This window comes from Pseudonaja textilis, chromosome 3 (assembly GCF_049901715.1).
Source record: "Pseudonaja textilis isolate UNSWEBS1 chromosome 3, rPseTex1.2, whole genome shotgun sequence".
In the NCBI taxonomy this organism is placed as follows: Eukaryota; Metazoa; Chordata; class Lepidosauria; order Squamata; family Elapidae; genus Pseudonaja; species Pseudonaja textilis.
The window spans coordinates 98,966,835-98,987,539 of record NC_141992.1 but is presented as its reverse complement, the minus strand read 5'-3'; the positions used below and the strand labels follow the sequence as shown (position 1 = coordinate 98,987,539).

The 20,705-nt window shown below is 38.0% G+C and overlaps 1 protein-coding gene across 7 annotated transcripts in view; it reads left to right on the top strand.

The window, feature by feature from the left end:
* The window catches only part of RASAL2 (RAS protein activator like 2), a 242,552-nt gene that overhangs the window by 116,464 nt on the left and 105,383 nt on the right, over window positions 1-20,705 (top strand). For all 7 annotated transcript variants that reach the window (XM_087930466.1, XM_026703316.2, XM_087930462.1 and 4 more), the window contains exon 3: window positions 10-136. In XM_087930466.1, the coding sequence (XP_087786592.1) occupies window positions 10-136 (127 nt within the window). The remainder of the gene's footprint in view (window positions 1-9; window positions 137-20,705) is intronic.

Here is a 20,705-nt window from a genome sequence, read left to right as displayed (position 1 = left end):
CATGTACAGGCAGCAGTCGAAGGAGGACAAGAGCAGCCAGCAGAACCCACCAAAGGGCGTTGCCTGCGACGTACTGTGAGTGTTCCTTCAGAGGGTCAGTTTCCTGACTATCCACCAGAGGGAGCTACTAAGCTTGGTAATTATATAAGGAAACAGTGTTCTAAGCTAATATTTCACATTCAAGAAACCACATCCTGCTGTACTCTAATAATCTTGTCTGAACTAAAAGCCTTTTAGGAATGTTCCAGGAAAGGCCATATAGCAGTGTCATTCTGTATTGATACTGAACTGTTCATTTGCTTTGTGGATTTACCTGATTTAGTAAAGTTCCTGTTACATTACAAGTAGGAAGCTTTTAGACTACGAAGACTACTTTTGAAGTAGTCTCGGGTTTACAGCCATTTAATCTTGGCCTTTGGGAATAAATGCAGAATCTTTTTATGGTGATTTAAAATGTCTCCTGCTATTTGGTGGAGTTGCTTAGTCATGACTTTAATTTTCTTACAGTGTCAGAGTTCTTAGTTTTCAAGGACTAAACTATCATACAGTATATAAATGTGTAATTTTTACTATTTGGTATTCCTACTCTGTTTAATATAACAGCAGTTGATAAAGGGTTTTTTAAATCAGCACCTGGTAAATACATATTTATGCTCAAGGGAAAATACTGCAAAATGTAAAGGAAAAGAGGAGAGGTAAAAATTAAGAAGCCCTGGATTATAAGAGTGGATTTCCTTCCCAGCACAGTGCATTAAAAAATAGTGCCCTTGGCTTTTGATGGACAGCTGATAGGATAGAAGAAGTCATGAGCGGGTTTTTTTTTTCATTAATTCATAAATCTGATACCTTTATTAGGTATATATGGATAAAGATTTTTTTTTATAGAAATTCAAATGGTTTCCCCTGTTATAGTTGCCTAATAGTTAAAACCAGAGAAGGGGAGGCATATTCCTCCTTCTCTTTCTTTGCCTAATTTATGCTGAATTGCCTGGGAAGGAATTCTTAATGATGGGTTATGAGCATGAGCATCCAACGCATTTAAACAGCATATTAAAGAAAACCAAGCATGAGGACTGGTTGATTCTACCTAAGAACGTTTTTCTAAGCAGTCAAGCCCCTTTTTACAAACCAATAAGAAACTTACCCCACATAAAGGTTTCCAAATTGTGAAGAGCCCTGATTTCAGCACTTTCCCTACAACAGTTTTGCAATGCCTTTATTTTTATTTTTTAAAATCCTTGTAAGCTGAGACTGTGGACAAAAATCTGTGTCTTGCTCTACCTTCTACAAGGATTCAAGGACCCACCTCATAATGTTTTACCTAGTAAACCACCCAGGAAATTTTTGTACAGTTATTATCAGATCAGTATTGATTCAGTCTCCTTGAACACAGCTAAATTTTGTTCCATAGCCTGTAAAATTAGGCAGACTTGTCCATTTATGAGCCCACCACCAATTGTAATATTTTGTCTTGTTTCAATTTTACTTTTTTATTATTGTCTTTCTGTTTGAAATTCTGGTCAGTGACCATAAAAAATTCTATTCTACTAGTGTGAGGTTGAAGTAAGTTGAATCCTGGAAATTTTTGTCGTGAGAAAAGTCATGAGAAAAATAAATGTCCCTTGTGTTACCATTTCTTTGTATCCAAAACTACTATAGATCACATCCTTCAAGGTTATGAAGAAAAGTTCACTTCACACACAATGATGTTCTCTGTAATATCTTGTGATACTAAATTTGATGTCACAGGCTGACTGAAAAATAAGGCAGACAATATCAAGATATAAATGCCCTGGTGTCCCTGCTGTGTCAAATGTAGCCTTTAGCAGCAGGTCACCTAGATTAGGCCTCCAATTAATTTCTTGGAACTTATTAGATGCCGATATGCAAATATTCCCTCTTGCACACCACACAACTTGTTTATCTGGGGATAATGCTGTATTGCCTCATTTGCCCCACTTTGTTGGGATGGTATCATTGAATGACTAGAATGTAAACCTTACATTGAAAGGGACTCTCATCTCATGATGGCCAATGTGCTGCTGAAGGGAAGAATGCATAAGGGGCAACTATCAATGAGTGGAAGGCTACTTGTATCTTAGCTATTAGCATGTTGTAGTTAGAGTAATCACAGGAATATTTGTGAAATGTTTACCATGCAGTATAGTATATATCCACGATGGCAAACCTGTGGTACGTGTGCCAGAAGTGGCATGTAGAGCCATCCCTCCAGGCACACCAGCCGTCACCCATTGCTCTTCCGGGTTCCGTGCACCAGCAGCTGGTCTTGGCATGCGTGGGAGCACGGGAAACCAGAAGCTCAGGGAGCTGCTCTTCCAGTTTCCCGTGCTCCTACACACACGCTGTGGAGCTGCTCTTCCGGTTTCTGGCGCTCCCATTTCAAAAAGGTTCGCCAACACTGGCATATATTCATTTCTGTTTATCATGAGGAAGGCATTGCAGGCAGTGTTACAAGAAAGAAATGAGATCTCGATTTTTAAAGGAAAACAAAAGTTGCAGAACGCATAGAAATATAACTTATCAGGTGAAATGTATTACTACACTGACATTCAAGAACAACCTGGCAGTCTTGAAATGAAGAGGAAATCAATGCATCAAGTAGGGTTGGGTGCAAGACATAATAAGCAGTAGCAACAGTAAGGTGGAAAGGGCAGAATAAGTACCTAGGGAAAAAAATCTTGAAGGAAGGCCAAAATAATGTCTCTGAATCACACTGTTTTCCTATTAGTTTCCCATTAACTCATTAGTTTGGGTTAGTTTAGGATTGGTTGTTTGGGTGAATTTCATAATTTGAAGGTCATGCTTTGCAGCAAGTAAAATGGCGTTCTCTCTCTCTTAAAAATTACAAGGAAAATTGATGTCATGCTAGAGAGCATTGGATGTGACTGGAGCAAAAAGAAAAAAAGAAAAAACAGATGGCTCTCAGCAACATGTGCTACCAGCAATCCTGGCAACAGCTGTACCTAAAATAGCTCTGGAATGACCACCAAATGCTGGAAGGTGCACAGGAGAAGAAATAAAACAGCTAAGACAGCAATTGTGGTGTAGAGTTTCAATGTATAGAGATGCAGATGATATGTGGCTAGTTTTAATTAGCAAACATTTTATTCAGTGAAAAATAGTAGCTGAAGATTGATGTTGATCAGAGGTGGTATTCAGCAGGTTCTGACCAGTTCTGGAGTGGGGTGGGAATGGAGATTTTGCAGTATCCTTCCCCTGCCATGCCCACCAAGCCACACCCACCAAGCCATGCCACGCCCACCAAGCCACGCCCACAGAACCAGTAGTAAAAAAATTTGAATCCCACCACTGATGTTGATGTCCATTATATGCCTTACACTGTTTATTGCAGTGCTTTGGCAGTTTGAGTTGTACTTTGGAGGTCTGGGTTCAAATCACTTGATGGTAATGAACTTTAAGGTTAACATAAGCTATGAAAGTGAGTGTGCAGCAGCATCAGTTATTAGATACAGTAGTGGGAACAAATTGATATGGCCTTCATCGCTTCAGATTCTATTATCGGGTTTATGTGTTCAAATGATTTTACTAGGATGAAAGAGCCTCCTTGGATATCACAGGAAAATATCCAGTCACAAGAAGATTGGATTGGAATCCTGTTCCTGATAAAAGTGAGAATTTAATAAGAGGAACTCTGGTGATATTTCTAAAAAAAAATAGAATGTTATATAAAAACACGTGTCAATTTCAGTAACTACCCTCTACTTCTATGCTTTTATATAGCATCCCAACTGGGAGAATTACCTAATGGCAAATAGTTTGCTTTTTATCGTTGATGGGTCATTATTGCCTGTTGTTGTTATAAAGTGTGTGTGTGTGGGGGTTGTAGTGTTGTTCACCTTGTGCCGCCGCCGCTGCTCATTATTTTAATTGCATTTCTAACTGCAAAGAGACAGGATCTATCGACTTCCCATTTCTGTCTGGTGATTTCACTAATGTGTGTTTCTGCATCTGAGTCTTCTTTGAAATATTTGATTATATAGGGTACATTTTATTTATTTTTATTTACTTTTTGTTCACTGAAGGGAAACCATCCTGAGAATCTTTCTGGAGGCAAACTGTTTTAATAGTTATCCTGTGGTTTTTTTTTCTAAAAATAAATATTTTCTATTTAAGTGGCTTTCATATTAAAACTATAACAGGCAGTCTTCTTGTAATCAATGTAGAAATTGATCTTTTCAGGTACTTCCAAGTAGCTCCTCAGCTGACTTTTGAAAAAAAAAATAATAACAAGAAGCAGCGTATGAAACTCCTTTAACTGTTTGTATTTCCATTATTGCCTCATTTGTTCCTCTATAGCAAATGTTCATGTTTTTATCATTATTTAATTAAAAGAAGTAGTCTTCTGCTTTATCAAATTGTGAGGCTTGGGAGGAATGGTGGGGGGAATGACAGGAATCCTCGGATTCATCTATTAAAACTGCACTTCAGAGGATGGCAACCTATAGGGCAAATCTCTGTCTAATCAAAGCTTCAGGAAAAAAAAATCTGACACCATAGCAAGCCTGTAATTAGCAGCATCACAGCCTGCTGTTCCTTCGCTCTAATTGGGAAGAAGACAAAATACCATTTTAGATTCCCTTGTGTTTGGAAAGCTCTAATGGTTGCAAATGAAGGAAAGCTGGCCTAAAATGAGGTCTAGGGAATGGAAATTAATGACCTTACCCTCTTGAAGGAGTTCTGCCTTTTCATTATCTTATATGCTAGAATTCAGGCTTGGTTCATTAGGGACTAACAATTCTACCTAACAGCAAGAAGGATGAGAACAGGGAGAGCATCCTACGCTGAACATCCTATCCCACTGGGCTTTTCCGCATGGATGCATGCTCATGTTTTTCCATTTAACTTTACATTATACATACCTCAGGTAATTGGAGCAGGTTGGCACTTTCCCATTTGATGTGGCTAAAGGTTTGGGTAGATCACAGTGTGACCTGCTGCTCCTCCTGTGTGTTGCCACTGCTGCTTCATCGTTTTTGTTATTTTCTTTGCCTCCAGGGAACATTTATTTTTTCTTAGCAAAGGCAGCATTACACAACTACTTCGTGTTAAACAAAAGCACTAAGTAACAGAAGTATAAAGGTTTCGCATACATAAAGGTTGGGTGGGGGGCTCTACAAATGACTCAACAATTATAAAGATTGTTCTGTTCAGATAATTGTCTTTCATGAAGATAAAAAATAATATCTTGTTTCTAGGAGTCTGATTTTCATTCTCCTTCAGCCCAAAACAGAGGACTTCTCGCTAGGCCTATGCAGCGCCTCAGGTCTGATTCAAAAGAGCGTGTTAAAGATCAATCTGGAGTTTGACCAGACTGTGTCTCAAGCTGAGCCACAGGACTTACCTGAGTGGACCAGTGAAAGAGACATAGGTACAGACCAGTGGTGGGATTTAGCCAGCTCGCACCACTTTGGGAGAACCGATTGTTAACTTTCTGAGCAGTTTGGCAAACTGGTTGTTGGAATAAATCATTAGGGAAGAGAACCAATTGTTAAATTATTTGAATCCCACTACTGGGTACAGACTGAGCCAAGTTAGGCAAGGTCCTAACTTATGCTGTACATTAGAAAGGGAAGAACAAAGCAAGTCAAGCTTTATACTTGAAAGAAAAAGCATTTTATGTCCTTCCTTTAAAGAGAATATATGTAGCTAAGAGTTGAACTATGGCATCCTTAGTGTTCTCTAAGCTTAGTAGTTTGCTTGCAGACGTGAAGCAGCCATCAATAGACACAGATAGGTAAACCACATTTACGCACCATTCAAAAGAGACAGTAAAAAAGCTAAGAAGGACAGAAAACACAGAATGCATCATCTCCAGCAACCAGCTAAACAAGGATTAACACCAGACGAACAATATAACAAAAACAGTTTCCTAATCAAATGATACAAAGGAGAAAACTATACTCCCACCAATACTGGCAGGGAAAACTGCATATAAAGAGGCAGAAAATCCCACGTTTACTATTTTATTTATTTATTTGTTTGTTTGTTTATTTATTTGATTTATATTGCCGCCTATTCGCCCATGGTGACTCAAGGTGGCTTACACAATGTAAAATCATATTTAAAACAAAAAAACAAAAACAATAAGAACTAATAAAAAAAGAATCAAATAAATTATTAAAGTACAATAGAACAAAATTTGGGAAAACAAAAAACAAAAAACCAACTCCCACCCACCCCCCACCCTGACAACAGCAGGTCACACTAGCCATTTGATGGGTTCCATCCCTCTCTGGGTTCCCCAGGCCCACTGGTAAAACCAGGTCTTCAGTGCCTTTCGGAATAGTATTAATGAGGGGGCCATTCTAATCTCTGGGGGAATGATGTTCCAGAGAGATGGAGCCACCACAGAGAAGGCCCTTTTTCTAGGTCCCATCAGGTGTATCTCCCTCAGGGGTGGGACCCAAAGCATTCCCTGCCTCCTCGCTCTAATGGGTCAGGTAGATGTCACTGGCAAGAGATGTTTCCTCAGATAACCCAGACCCAAGCTATGAAGGGCTTTAAAGGTGACAACTAGCACCTTAAATTGCACCTGGAAGCAAATTGGCAGCCAATGCAGCTCCTGCAGGAGAGGAGGGTCTGCATAAAACCATGTGGGCCACTGCATTTTGCACCAACTGGAGCTTCCGGATGCTCTTCAAGGGCAGCCCCATGTTGAGCGCGTTATAATAATCAAGACGGGAAGTGACCAGGGCATGAGTGACTGTTGAGTAGGGTCCGCTGACCCAGGAAAGGGCGTAACTGGTGCACAACCCGCAGTTGCACAAAGGCCCTCCTGGCCATGACCGCCACCTGCTTTTCGAACAGGAGTCGTGAGTCCAGGAGAACCCCCAGATTACGCACAGGGTCTGTTTGGGGTAGTACTGGTAGTGCTACCCCATCCAAGACTAAAGGTGGTAATTCTCCCTGAATCAACGAACCCCAGACCCAGAGCCACTCGGTCTTGCATGGGTTTACTTTCAACCCATTGGTCCCCATCCAGCCCCTAACAGCCTCCAGGCATTGCGAGAGGGAGGACACAGCAACACTTAACTCACCACGGGCCGAGACATACAGCTGAGTATCATCAGCATATTGGTGATACCTCAGTCCATGGTGATGTCCATAGATACATCAGTCCATACTAGCATTGATAATGTTACCTTGTCAGGTAATGAAATGTCTGCAATTAAACAACCAAGCTTAGAGCGTACCAAGGACTCCACATGTTCTTCCTTTTTAGGGAAGAAAGGAAACACTGCTCTAATTCCAAAGCATATGCACCTTACTTATCAGCAATTTCTAATCAATTCAGCAATGTTGAGCTTCATTGTAATAAGTTAGGAAGAGCAAGATTCTTGATGACATTGAATTAGGAACAATAAGATTCTCAATGTCCTCTGACAATGTGTGTAACATGTGTTGTGTGGTTTACCAGAAATTAACAGTAAAAATTGTTAAAAAAATATTTCATGTAGCAATGTCTGTTGAGGTAATTCCCCGTTAGGAGAATGAGTGCACACAGGGAGATGTAGTGAGAGTGGTGAGGAATAACACACAGCCAGCACACAGATACACTGTATAGTAAAATGTAGGTTTTTACTTCCAGTAAACGGTTAAGCAAAGTTCAACAAACAGTCCAAGTTATACACGGTTAAGGCAGTCAGTATTCAGTCCAGGGATAATCCAAATAACAAAGTCCAGTATCATAAACAGTTCAGTAACAGACTTACATCAAATCCAAGAAGAACTATGATCAGCAACAGTCAACAGGGAAAAAATTCAGGAACCAAAAATAGCGAACATCAGAACATTGACCAACTAGCAACTAGCAACAACAGAACAGAACAAACAACCCAGGTTTCTGGCTCCATCTTATGGCCGTTTGAGGAACCACACCCAATTACAATTTTAGCATTCCCTTAAAGAGACAGTCTATTCTGGTTTATATATTTCCAACCCAACTGTTAGGTGACTTACATTCCTAACAATGTCCCTGAAAAAGATACATATCCAATGCAGCCTAAGATTAGAGACTGGACAGTTGAAATTTGAGGTAAAAGTTAATAGATATTGGCTTAAATGCTGTTACATTCTGAAAGGATTGATCCATTTGCCCTGTCTGGCCAAATTTAGTCTTCACAATGTCAGGTAGTTTTGGAGAAAGTCTCATCACAGGGTGTTTGTCTAAATTTTCTACATTTTTTAGTAGAACACAGGTTTCAAACTCGTGGTGTCATGTTGCCATTGTGTGACAGTTTTCCCCTTCGTGGAGCTGGGGTAGGTATGGCCTGCACATGACCCACCCGCCCGACGGGCCACTCGTTTGACACCCCTGTTTCAGAATTTGCACAGATTAAGTAAATTGAAAGAGAAAGATGTTTAGACATTACACACAAAAAATGAAAGTAGGCTGATCTCGGAGCATATCAGACCTCCAGCAGAACATATTGAATGCATGTGGCTGTTTATTACATTCCTTATTTTGCCATTCTGTGAAATATTCTTCTTTAAGGCCAGGTTTAACATCTCTCAGTAGTTTTATATGGAAGATTTAGTAACACCTCTATAGCTTGCTGAGCCTTTCCCTGTAGCTCCCATATTTCATATGTCGCTATATTGTTCCTTTTCAAATTACAGCTGAAGAAAACTCTGATATTTTCTTTATTATTATTATATGTCCCAGCTCAGTTAGATGAATGTTATAGAAACTTTTTTTAATCAGTGAAGAAAACTTGCGTTGCCTGTAATGTTTTAAAAGTTTTGAATGGCATTTGTTAATACCTGAAGGATATGACCTTAGGTTCTGTTGAATAATATGCTTTCTTTAGACAATGTTTACATTGTTAGTGTTTAAATGTCATTTTATTTTTATATTTTTCTTGATCTCTGATATTTAAACTGATTGGTTGGTTGGTTAGTTTCAGGAAGACTACATAGTCGTATCTATAGAGTCCTCAGGATTTGTTTGAAGGAAATTTTATCTTTACTTGCACTTTGTCAGCCTAAAAGTTGGAGAAGTTTAGAACAGTTTCAACATAATGTTCCCGCATCATTAGAAGACAGATAATCAATTTGCCTTAACAGATGGTTCCCTTTTTACTATGGAAAAAGAATAATTCATAGCAAAAAGAAGGGGGGGAATGGAAAGGAAGAATAAAATATTTCAACCATTTCATTGGGAGATCACTTAATCGTCTCATTCATGACAAGCACCTCCAAATCTCATATAAATCCTTCCTCCCCCCAAAAAAGACCTTGAGATGCCAAAGCCTGGGTGGGCTAGCGGTGCTTCATACCCAGGAGATTCCAAGTTTTGTTTTACAAGAAGGCCCTGCTTTTGACTTAATACAGATTCTTATTGATACATGGAACACTTTTATATTTGTATTATTGCCAGTGAGAGGAAATCCCCACACACACCCCAAGGAAATGGCACTTATTTTTATTTTTCCTCCTAGCTTGTCAGGTATTTCTAAAATATATAGCATTGTTTGGGAGGCTTTATCAAACCATCGCATGGTACAGGTTAGGACAAGTTTGTAGCAGTCACTTACTTGATCTTCTGAGTAAATATTTACAAAAGCCGCCTACTTTCGGTTCCAGGATTACATCATTTTACTTGGTTAATAACCATGCCACTAGGAGGTGCCCTAGGGAATTGATAAACAAGTGGATGGAATAAGGCTTTCATACCATGGAATAGGCAGTATGAAGTTATAGTCAAGTTATAGTGATAAGAGTCTTGAAAGCCTGGCTGTGTTCTCCTTCCCTCCTTCTTATGCCTCAGTGAAGAAGAGTGAGGCCAGTCTGACCTTTTCTCACTTTCCATTTCCTGGATTTGACACATGATTTTGTTTATGTAACTGCATACTTTCTCTAAGATCATCACTATGGCTCTCTATACCACCTCCCTGTTAGCCTGCTTTTTCCCCCTATTGGAGTTATGGGAATGAATTCCAGATTTACTCCCTTCCCCCCTTGTTTTGCCTCTCCTCATTAGATGCTTCCTGCAGGCCAGAGGTAGAAATACTAGGCAGTCCTGTCCTCTCTTCCTGCTGCTGTCTGGGTCAGGTCCCTCAGCTGCCATGAAGGAGCTGGCAAATTCTGCAGCCTAGAAGTAAATGGAGCTGGGGGCTCCCCTCCCCCGGCTGCATGCCAGCTAGTTCCAAAGCAACCATACTGTCACTTTATAAGGTGGCAGATGATGGGGCTTTCCTGGGATTTCTAGAAGAAAATACAACATATGGATATGGACATTTGTCCAATTCCAGATGGCCCTTGCCTTAGGTCTGGGGTCCAGAATAGCCTCCGCTTCTCAAAAGCAGGATTTTACTGGCAAGGGTAGAGGTCATTCCTAAAGGCAAATGAACATTTCATTTTTACTTTGAAAAATAAAAGTATACATTTCATTCATTTTTTGAGGAACTCCACTGTCAATTGCCTTTCTTTCCAAAAAAAAATCAAATGAAACATATGCAGTAGCGTGACATAAATTCTCTTTAGAGACTAACCTTACCTCACAGATTGTACTGGGGTTGTCACAGAATAACTGAAGCAAAATAAATGTACGATGCTAAACAGTCCTCATTTGTTCAATTCCGAGAATCTTTATTGCAGAAGTGCTGTACCCTTCATAGAAATGCTAGCTTATTGACCTACTCAATACAACAGCCAACTAGTAACTGTCCAAGCACTGAAAAGACATGTGAAAAATATTGTGATAAAATAATATATGAAATTCTTTAGAAAAATCAGAATGATTATTGTGGTTATTATTATTAATAGATTAGTACACTTCCTAAATATTCCTATAAATTATTGCAATAGTCTTATCAGCACCACTTATCAGCATTGTGCCAAGGAAATGACACTGTGTTTTATCCACATAAATGGAGAGTAACTTGGAAAATACATTGGGTCTGTGGTTTTACTGATTTTAGAATAAATACTGTATGTTGTAAAGCGAAAGGACTGTTTTTCATAGGAAAGTATGATCAATATCACTAGTCTGCATCTCTGGGAAGCCACCAAGCCTCACCACTGTTGGTTTTTTAAGTAGGCAACACCTGGCTCTTCTCATCATTCCTTTTGACATGGTGTTGCTCTGAATTTCCATTGAACATTAAAATGAAGCTGGCCTCCAATGCTTGGCGTTGTTTAGAGAACTGTTACCACCACATACCATAACTCTCCAGCCAGTCTCTCAGGACCCATCACCCCCCAAAATTTTTAAAAAATAGGTGAGTGGGTGGGTTCCTCAGATGCCCTTTTTTGCCCTGATATTCAAACAATCTTGCAACAAGATTGCAAATTTTGAATTGCAGAGAATACATTTTCTATTAAAAATATTCAGTTAGATAAAATGGCTGATAATTTGGAACAGCAATGCTAGAGTCTTTCAAATCCTCAGCGCGAGTGGCAGGATATCTCCCTTGGAACATGTAATGTGAATACACCAAGTTTGATGATCTCAGTCTCTGAGATAGTGGGAGCAATTACTGGCATTTGTAGCTGGCCATTAGCTGTTGGAATGCTGTTTAAATGCCAGGCTCAGCCAATTAAGCTTGGTGACTGATAGCAGAGCCTAGAGTGCTTGTGAGACCAAGGTAAAGTGAATCTGTCAAGTACAGCAGTAACAATGCCAAGTTTGTCCTTCCTAGCATTTTGGGAAGATGGAATGGATTTAGCTGCAGCATTTTCCTGCTCTTAAGAAACGTGTATACAGACTTCCAGTTTGTTCCTCGTCAAAGTCAGAGCGGAATCCGCGATCATGCACGGTTTCGCTGAGCTCATTTGCTGGAGGGTCCCGATCAGGACCAGAGCCACCCTGGTGGGGTGGTGAAGAAGGGGGAAATTGCCTGGAGGGTCGAGGGGAGTCACAATTCCCCTCCCTGACAGGAAAATCCCTCCCAAAGGCAAACTGCAGCAGTGGTCCTAAAATGGCCACCACGAAGATGAAGAACACTCCGGGAAACTAAGTTTTGTGCTGAAGTAGCGAGCAGAGTGTGAACCAGGCAAAGGACATCACTTCTGAGGTACCAAACTAAAGGGTTGAGATATCAAACTAAAGGGTTATTTTGGAGGAAAGTGTGTAGAAGCGGCGACCAGAGAAAGGGAGAAACAAACTGGATTTTATAAATTTGGATTGGATTACTGTATTGGACTATTTTGGAGGAGAAATTTAAAGGAAAATACTTTAACACAACAAAGGTTTAGAAATTAAACTGGACATATATTGAACTGTGGGCACTTAAAGGGCATAACTAAATGCTGGAATTGAGTGTGTTGAAAAGAAAAATAATAGCTAATGATTGTAATTAGTGAATTTAATAAAAATATTATATTCAACAAAGAAAGTTAAAGATAAAAAGACTCAAGAGTGCCACCTGATGGTACAGGAAAACTTCAATAAAAGTGTCTGGTCTTTTTGACAGTTTGTTGAGGTAATTCCCCGTTAGGAGAATGAGTGCATACAGGAAGATGTATAGAGAATAGTGTTTGAATAATACACACAGAGCACACAGATACACTGTACAGTAAATGTAGGTTTTTACTTCCAGAAACGTTAAGCAAAGTCCAAAATAGGCAGTCCAAAGTCATTCACAGGTTAAATCAGTCAGTTTTCAATCCAGGGATAATCCAAATATCAAAGTCCAGTGTCAAAATCAGTTCAGTAACAGACTTACATTAAATCCAGTAATATCAGTCAATTAGAAGAAATGGAGGAACGGCAATACTTTCCAACAAGAAGGAAACAGAGATACTCACTTAGACACACTCTCTTCTGAGACTAAGACTAAACAACCCAGGTTTCTGGCTCCATCTTATGGCTGTTTGAAAAACCACACCCAATTGCATGCTCTTGCATTTCCTTAAAGATATAGTACTAAAATGTTTATCCTGCTTTATATATTTCTAACCCAAATAGCTGTTAGGTGACCCATATTCCTAACAGAGTTTGGATTTTGGAACTTAAAAGAAAATAAAAGGAACTTTATTATTGTCATAGAACCACCCGGTAATTTGGGAAACAGTTGGGAAAGGACCAATTAGAACACCCGGAATAAAGACTCAAGATTGTTGAAAATAAACTCAAAAGATATTGGCTGAAATAATATACTGGACTCTGACATTGAATATATCTATCAAAGAAGAAGACTTCAGTTATTAAGGATGAGGAAAGAAAAAAAGTAGAAGATATAATGGAGGAGCTATTTGTTGATATAAGACTGGACTTATAAGACATAAGATTGGATTTGCAAGATATAAGGGACATGATAAAAATTAAACTTGAAATGTGTAATTACGAACTACAGAAATTAGAAATGGTAACTAGCATACAAAACAACACAATAAACCAGAGGGGGAGGAGTCCTATAAAGAAGAAGCCAACTTAGATGGACCAACCAAAATGAACAACAATTATTTAAGTGGAGGGGGGGGAGGAATTAGAATTAAAATTTTGTGGTCTAATGGGATGATTCGGAAAATGGTTAAAGAGAGCGAAAAAGCAGAAAAATGAAGTGCAAAAGAAAAATCAAAAGAGGGAGAGAGAAAAGTTTAATAACTGGAATGAGAAAAGGGGGGGAATAATAATGAGAAAAAAGGGAATTAAGAGAAAGGACCAGAAAATAAAGAGGAACAGGAAACAAACAAGGATGAAAAGAAGGTACATTGTCCAAAGAGTAAGAGATAATGGGTGGGGGAAAAAAGGGATAAGGAAGGGGATTCTGCAAGGTAATATGTTGTGAGGTATAAGAATGTATTGAAAATAGTATTTTGTGATATATAAGGTGTTAGAGAAAATATAATGTGGAATCTGAGAAAAATATATATATATTTGTGTTTTATACTAGAAAGGGAGATTGATATTAAGGTAGAATGAATGTGGTTGGCTTGAATTACTAACTAGGAGGGACAATTATATTTACAGATAAGGATTGATAAAGTGACAAATGTGACAGAAAAAATAATATGAGAAATGACAATAGAAAGGAGATGAGAATTTTAGATAACATTGTAAAATAAGATGAGAATATACTAAGAAAAATGGAAGGAGATATAACAGGAATAGGAATTGTATAAATGAACATAGAATTGAGATGAGAATTTTAGATAACATTGAAAAATAAGATATGAGAACATGAATTGGGATTGGATAAGATGAACTTAATATTTAATAATAATAAGGATGATGCAATATGAAATTAAACAAATAAAATGAATAGGTAATTGGTCATGTTTGTATTGAGATGTGAAACCTGGAACCATACTGCTTGCCAAATGAGAATTTTTTATTTAAAAAAATAAATGAAAACAGGGAGAAAATTGAATAATGGAATTACTAGGTATGTTTAGTTGATATGGTGGTAGGCATTTGGAGAGAGTTTTGAAAGGTTGAAAATAAACATTGAAGAATTATGAATTAATGTGAATAAATGCAACGAGAGATGTATAATATATTGATGCTACACTATTAATGCATTGTTGTTATATGTAGATTGAAATAAAAAAAAAATTGGGGGGGGGAAAAAAGAAAGAAACATGTATACAATGCCTGAGGCAGCAAGTTCACTGGATGGCCTTAGACATGTCATTTCCGACATGGAGGAAAGGCTAAGTAAAACTATGCTAAATGGACATCAGACTCTGCTCTGGTTGGAATAGTGGATATTTTATTCTCATTTGATATAATAAATGGGGGGAAAAATAAGTACTGTACTCTAGAACATAAATGTAAGTGTAATAGAATAATAACAAGCCCAGTAACCTTTTACTGTAAATTGTCATACAGTAATGTAGTCAGTGGTTTTATTTAATTGCACTTGCAACTAAGAAGCCCCTGAAATTGAGTAACCGAGCAGATGTGATGGTTTGAAATATTCAGGAGGTTAAAAACTAATGGAGTTTATAATGAAAATAGTTCTGATAATGGCTGGGAAAATTGCTTTAAGAAATACAAGTAAAGGCACAAAGAGTCTCGATTTAAGCAAAAAGCTAAAAAGCAACCTGTAAGAAAAGATGAAAGTTTTAGAAGCTAAGGAGAAAGAACTGAGATAAAACCTAGTCATAGACAAATGCTTTTTGGAAGCTCAAGTTCTGGTCCACAAGTCCACAGTTACAGGTTTTGAAGAAATTGTGCAAAACATTCAGAATGATCTGAACTTGGACAGATATTGTTTTTTCTAATAATGGAAATTGAGCTTATTTTTACAGAAGCCAGGTCGTCCAGCAAATTAAGAAGGTCCTATTCTTACATTATTATTGTTAGTGGTTTTGGCATTGGTGCTGGAGTTGAATTAAAATATGGTTTTGTTCTGTTATATAGTTAGCCTGGAAACACATATACATCATTTTAAAGAGGCATATTAAAATGATTTATATGTGTGTGTGTTGAGCTGTAAAATCAAAATGGGTATTAATCAGTCTGTTGAGACCACCTGTAATGTTGAGCTGGACCATGGAACAACAACAAAAAAAAACTTGGGTTCCATTTCTCTTTAAAGAATTCATATGGAGGGAAGACTAATGTTAGGGGGAGAAAGCTTAGAGAGCTTTTTACTCCAAGGGATAATTGGAAAAAGAGGGGTGGTGGGGGAGAAAGAGAGTGTGCCAAGGAGAAATAGTAGTAAAGAGAGGGGTGAACTCATCGGCAGATTGGGAGGGGAGGCTGTGAGGTAGAGCAGAATTTTGATCATGGTCAGGTCTACTTGCAGTCTAGTGCTATAGTTTGACACCAAAAAGGACAGGATAGGAGGAGGGAGGAGAATAAAGCTGTTGTTGGAATTTCCCATCAATTCATGCAAGTGGTCCAATTATTTTGTCACAGATGTGGATGTTTTTCTATTGTCATTAACTCATATTATTACGATTTATGCTGAGATTTTGATACAGTCAGACATGCATTTGTTTTGAAAGTAGAGTTGGCAATCAAGCAAAAAGCAGGAACATTTGTGGTCCAAATTTATGCTCGTCTCTGGTTATTTGCTTCTGTTTTCACTGTATCATAGCAAAGACTCCAAACCGGAGGAGGATGGTTACATTTTTGATCACTTGAAGCTCCATCACAATTTCCATTTTGTGAAACAACTTCTCACTGATTAAGCTTAAGAGCTCTACTCTGATACTCTTTAATATAATTGTCCTGGGTAGGATTGATTACATTTTGTAATCTTCTGAAAGAGGCTCTTTTTTTCTAAAATAGAGCAAAACTTTTTTTTTTATTTGGAAAATAACACACTGCAGATATATTATGCAGGTAAGCACCTGTGATTGCTAAAATTTATACACATAACCAAAAGAAAATGCAAGTATGCTGTAACTTGTCAGGGAACTCTGATATTTTTTTAATAAAAAAAGAAAGAAACCCCTTCTTTATGGCCATTTGAACATTTAGTGGTTCAAGTGAACCGATTCTAGCTCTCTGAAAAGGCCCCTAGGCATCTCAAGTTTTGTATTTCTAGTTTCCTGTGAGGTATGATGGCTCAGCCTGACAGCAATTAATATCTTTTATGGGTTCGTTTTAGATGCAACATGCCTTGAGGTTATCAGTTTTCTTGTCAAAATGACTGGACTTACTTGGAACAGGCTGGTTTGCTGTTTCAATCCATCTTTATCAAACATTGACTGATTCCCAGGCATTGCATTATTCTGCCTTTCTGAAACCCCCAGTACAGTAGCACTTACTGGCTTTTTGTACAGGTAATACTTTCTCTTTAAATGAAAGAGGGATATTTGTTGAGGAATCTTGTTTTACTTTTAAGAGGAAATATTTTTCTTTGTTTTGTATGAAAACTAAATGCAGTTCAGTGTTGGCCTATGAATATTCATTTCTATGCCTATAACATTTTATCAAATCAGGGGCTCACTTTGCAGTATTTGTATGTCACCCCACCCACCCACCCACCCAAAAAACCCTTTTGCCTATCATCAGAAGAGCTTTAAAAACCAATTCCCTGAAGTGGATCATTTTTGGAAGCTACTTTGGTATTTCAAGAATTCTCTTGTTCCTTGATAGTTAAACAAGTTTAACATTGACAATTGAAGGGTGCAGCTTCTCAGATTACTGGAAAGTTAGTTTTATTTTCTGACAATAAAGATGAGAATGTGAATGCTTTGGTGCTCTCAGCCAATTTTTTTTTCAAACACAGGAATGTGTGGGGATACATTTTTGTGCCAAATCACAGTACAGGTTCCTTCTGAATGCCAGATGTTTAATGGTCACAGTCATAAAATACTACCCAAGGAAAGAAGTCCCTCTTTTCCTTGCAAAGTTCTTGGGGTCTTCCTCCACATGAACCTGCTTAGTATTGAGCTAATATTGTGTATTCAGGTAGTCCTCAATTTACGGTGACAATTGAGCCCAAAATTTATGTTGCTGAGTTTTGCCACAGTTGTTAAGCGAATCATTGCAGTTGCATTGCAATTAGTAACATGGTTATTAAGTGAGTCTGGATTCTCCATTGACTTTGCTTATCAGAAGGTTGCAAAAGATGATCACATGATTCCAGGATACTGCAACTCTCCTTAATATGAACCAGTTGCCAAGCATCTGAATTTTGATCATGTGACCATAGGGATGCCTATGCAATTTTGATCATGTGACCATAGGGATGCAATGGACATAGGTGTGAAAAATGGTTTTTGTAACTTTGAACGGTCACTAAATTAACTGTTGTAAGTTGTCACTTGCCCCAGTGCTAAAATGGCTTGGTGAGAATGTTAGTCTACGTATTATTATTATGGTTGTTGCACAGTCAACCAGATGCTTAGATTGGATTTGGCATTTTTATCCATCTATCTAGACCTTCCCAAACAGCTGGGATAGGCAGATGTTGTTGCTTCATGGTGTTAAAGGTACTGTTGCTATTTTTTAATCCTGTAACTATTCCAAGAAGAATGAGATGAGATTACAAGGGAAACCAAATTTCACTATTTCTGTTCATAGTAAAAACAATATAGAGCATAAGCAATTTGTGCTGTCTAGATATCTTGGACTACAGCTCTCATCAATACATTGTTGCATTCCATGCATGGAAAATTATACATGAAGAAATTTTGAAGATGTCCTGCTTTTCTGCCTGTGAAGCATCAAAAATATTCAGACATAGCTAAAGTCATTTTGGAGGGTATTGATTTGGGATTCAGCCAAACAACCTTCTTCCTTTCTCTAGGTGACTTTCAAAAACAAATTCTGAGAAAGTTTTCAATAGAGCTCAGTCTACCCCACTGCATATTGTTTACAGTGCAATGGGACAACTCACCAGTCAACTCGCTTCAGTCAACTTGCCATAGCCAACTCGTCACAGAACAACTTGCCACTTGACAACTTAACAATTCAGTTTAATTATTTAAAATTAAAAAAACATTCACATTTCATGCTGTCCCTCTTTTTGCATCCTTTCTTTAATTATTCTATTCTACCATTTCTTTGGTATTAGTATAACTCTTGTTCTGCAGCGAGTTGTCCTGTGGTGAGTTAGCCATGGCAAATTGTCCTGCGGCAAGTTGGCCACGACAAGTTTGCTGTGGCTAGTTGGCCATAGCGAATTGTCATAGACCCTGTTTATAATCCCCATGCTTAATTTACCCTTCAATCACAGATAGTTTTACATATTTATTATTATTATGGTTGGTCGTAGTCAGCCAAAAGTTTAGACTGGATTTGGCATTTTTGTCTTCCTATCGAGTCCTTGCAAAGGCAGATGTTACTGTTTGATGGTGTCAGAGGGATTGTTGCAGGATTTAAGCAAGTAAAGTTGCTTTTTGCAATTGACTGGTGGTGATTTTGTTAATGCCAATAGTGTTCAAGTGCTACTCCAGATGTTTGGGGGTTATATCCAAGGCTCCTATTACTATTTAGTTTTCTGCTTTCTTTTGCCACATTAAGTGTATTTCTATTTGCGGGGTCTTTGTATTTTATGATTTTCTCCACTTCTTTCTCTCCCATTCTTCTGTCTGCAGATATTGCTACCTGATGATGTTGGTACTGCAACATCCACTATTCAGTGGATTATTCTTACCAACAATCATTAAATCTGGGGTTTATGTGCAGGTGTTTGTTTGAATACTAAGGTCCCAGAGCATTTTAAGGTTCTTCATTTTCCATTATAGTACTTGGGCTATTTTATGGTCCCATCAGTTCTTGCTTGCAGGCAAATGGTATTTGCAGATATTCCACTGCACCATTGTTGCTACTTTGTCATGCCTTTGTTTGTAGTCAATTTGTGGGATCTTCTTGCAGTAGCTAACTAAATGGTCCACTGTTTCTTCACCTTCTTTGCAGCGGTGGTGTTCGTTACTTGTTGCTATCTTTTCAATTCTGTGTTTTAATGTATTTGTTCCTCAGATTTGGTCTTGTGCAGCCAGAATTAGCCTCCTGTTTCTTTCTTCAACTTTCCTTCTCTCAGCCATTGCCGGCTCTTATTTTCTGCTTTGCCTTTAACTTTTTTAATGTACTGATAATGCAATATTTGGCCTTGCTGTGCCTCTATTCTTGTAGGTCAGTTTGGTCTCTTTAGTATTATTAAATACTAAACAATATTTCCTGGATACTGACCTCTCTAAAAGGCAAGATGTCACTAATCCAGTATTTTTATTTAGATTGGCTTTTAAACGCTTCCTTTTAAGGCATTGCCTTTAATTTTTATTTTGTTTTGTTGTATAAAACACTTTAAAGACCACACTTTTAAATCTTTAAATAAAATAATTCTAACATTCCAACCAATAATCTAAGCATTCGCCTCCCAATCTCAAACTCTATTACTCTTGTCCTAGTACTTTTCTGCTCTTTGGTCATTAACTACAGGTAGTCGTCAATTTACAAAAGTTCACTAAGTGACCAAAGTTATAATGGCACTGAAAAATATTGACTTATGACCATTTTTCACATTTACCACCTTTGTAGCATCCCCACAATCATGTAATCAAAATTCAGACCCTTGACAACTGACTCATACTTACGACTGTTGCTGTGTCCCTAGGTCATGTGATAATCTTTTGCAACCTTTTGACAAGTAAACTTAATGGGGAAGCCAGATTCATTTAACAACCATGTTACTAACTTATCAACTGCAGTGATTCACTTAACAACTGTAGTGAGAAAAGTTGTAACATGGGGCAAAATTTACTTAACAAATGTCTCGCTTAACAACACATGTGGTCGTAAGTCGAGGACTATCTGTATTGTGACTCCATGATTAATCATAACACGAAACTCACCTGAAGAAAGCATTTACCAATCTTTAGTTCCTGATGGCTTAATGAACTTGAATTCAACAGCACTTACGTTATTATTATTATTTTTATTAGTAATCTGGTTGATTGGTTAACACATTGCTATTTTTTTAAAAATGTGATGGCTTAACTAGGGTCAGAGTCACTGCAGACAGGATGCAATAAGGCTCAGACTTTTTTTTCAGCCATAGTATCCTCTTGGGAGTTAAAAAAATTGGAAGCAGTGGCGTCTTTGTGAGTATTTATATTTTATAGCTGTACTGACTTTCTATCTCAGTTTGGAGACCAGGAGAATTAAGTGTAGATTTTCACTGCTCACTTCAAGTTGGTATAACACACATAGTGCTTTTATTTATGTATATAATCAAGTTAAAAGGCCTAGATGCAAGTCATGTTTAAGGTGTTGCACTAGTACAGCATACAATAAATGTACCACTAAGTTGAAC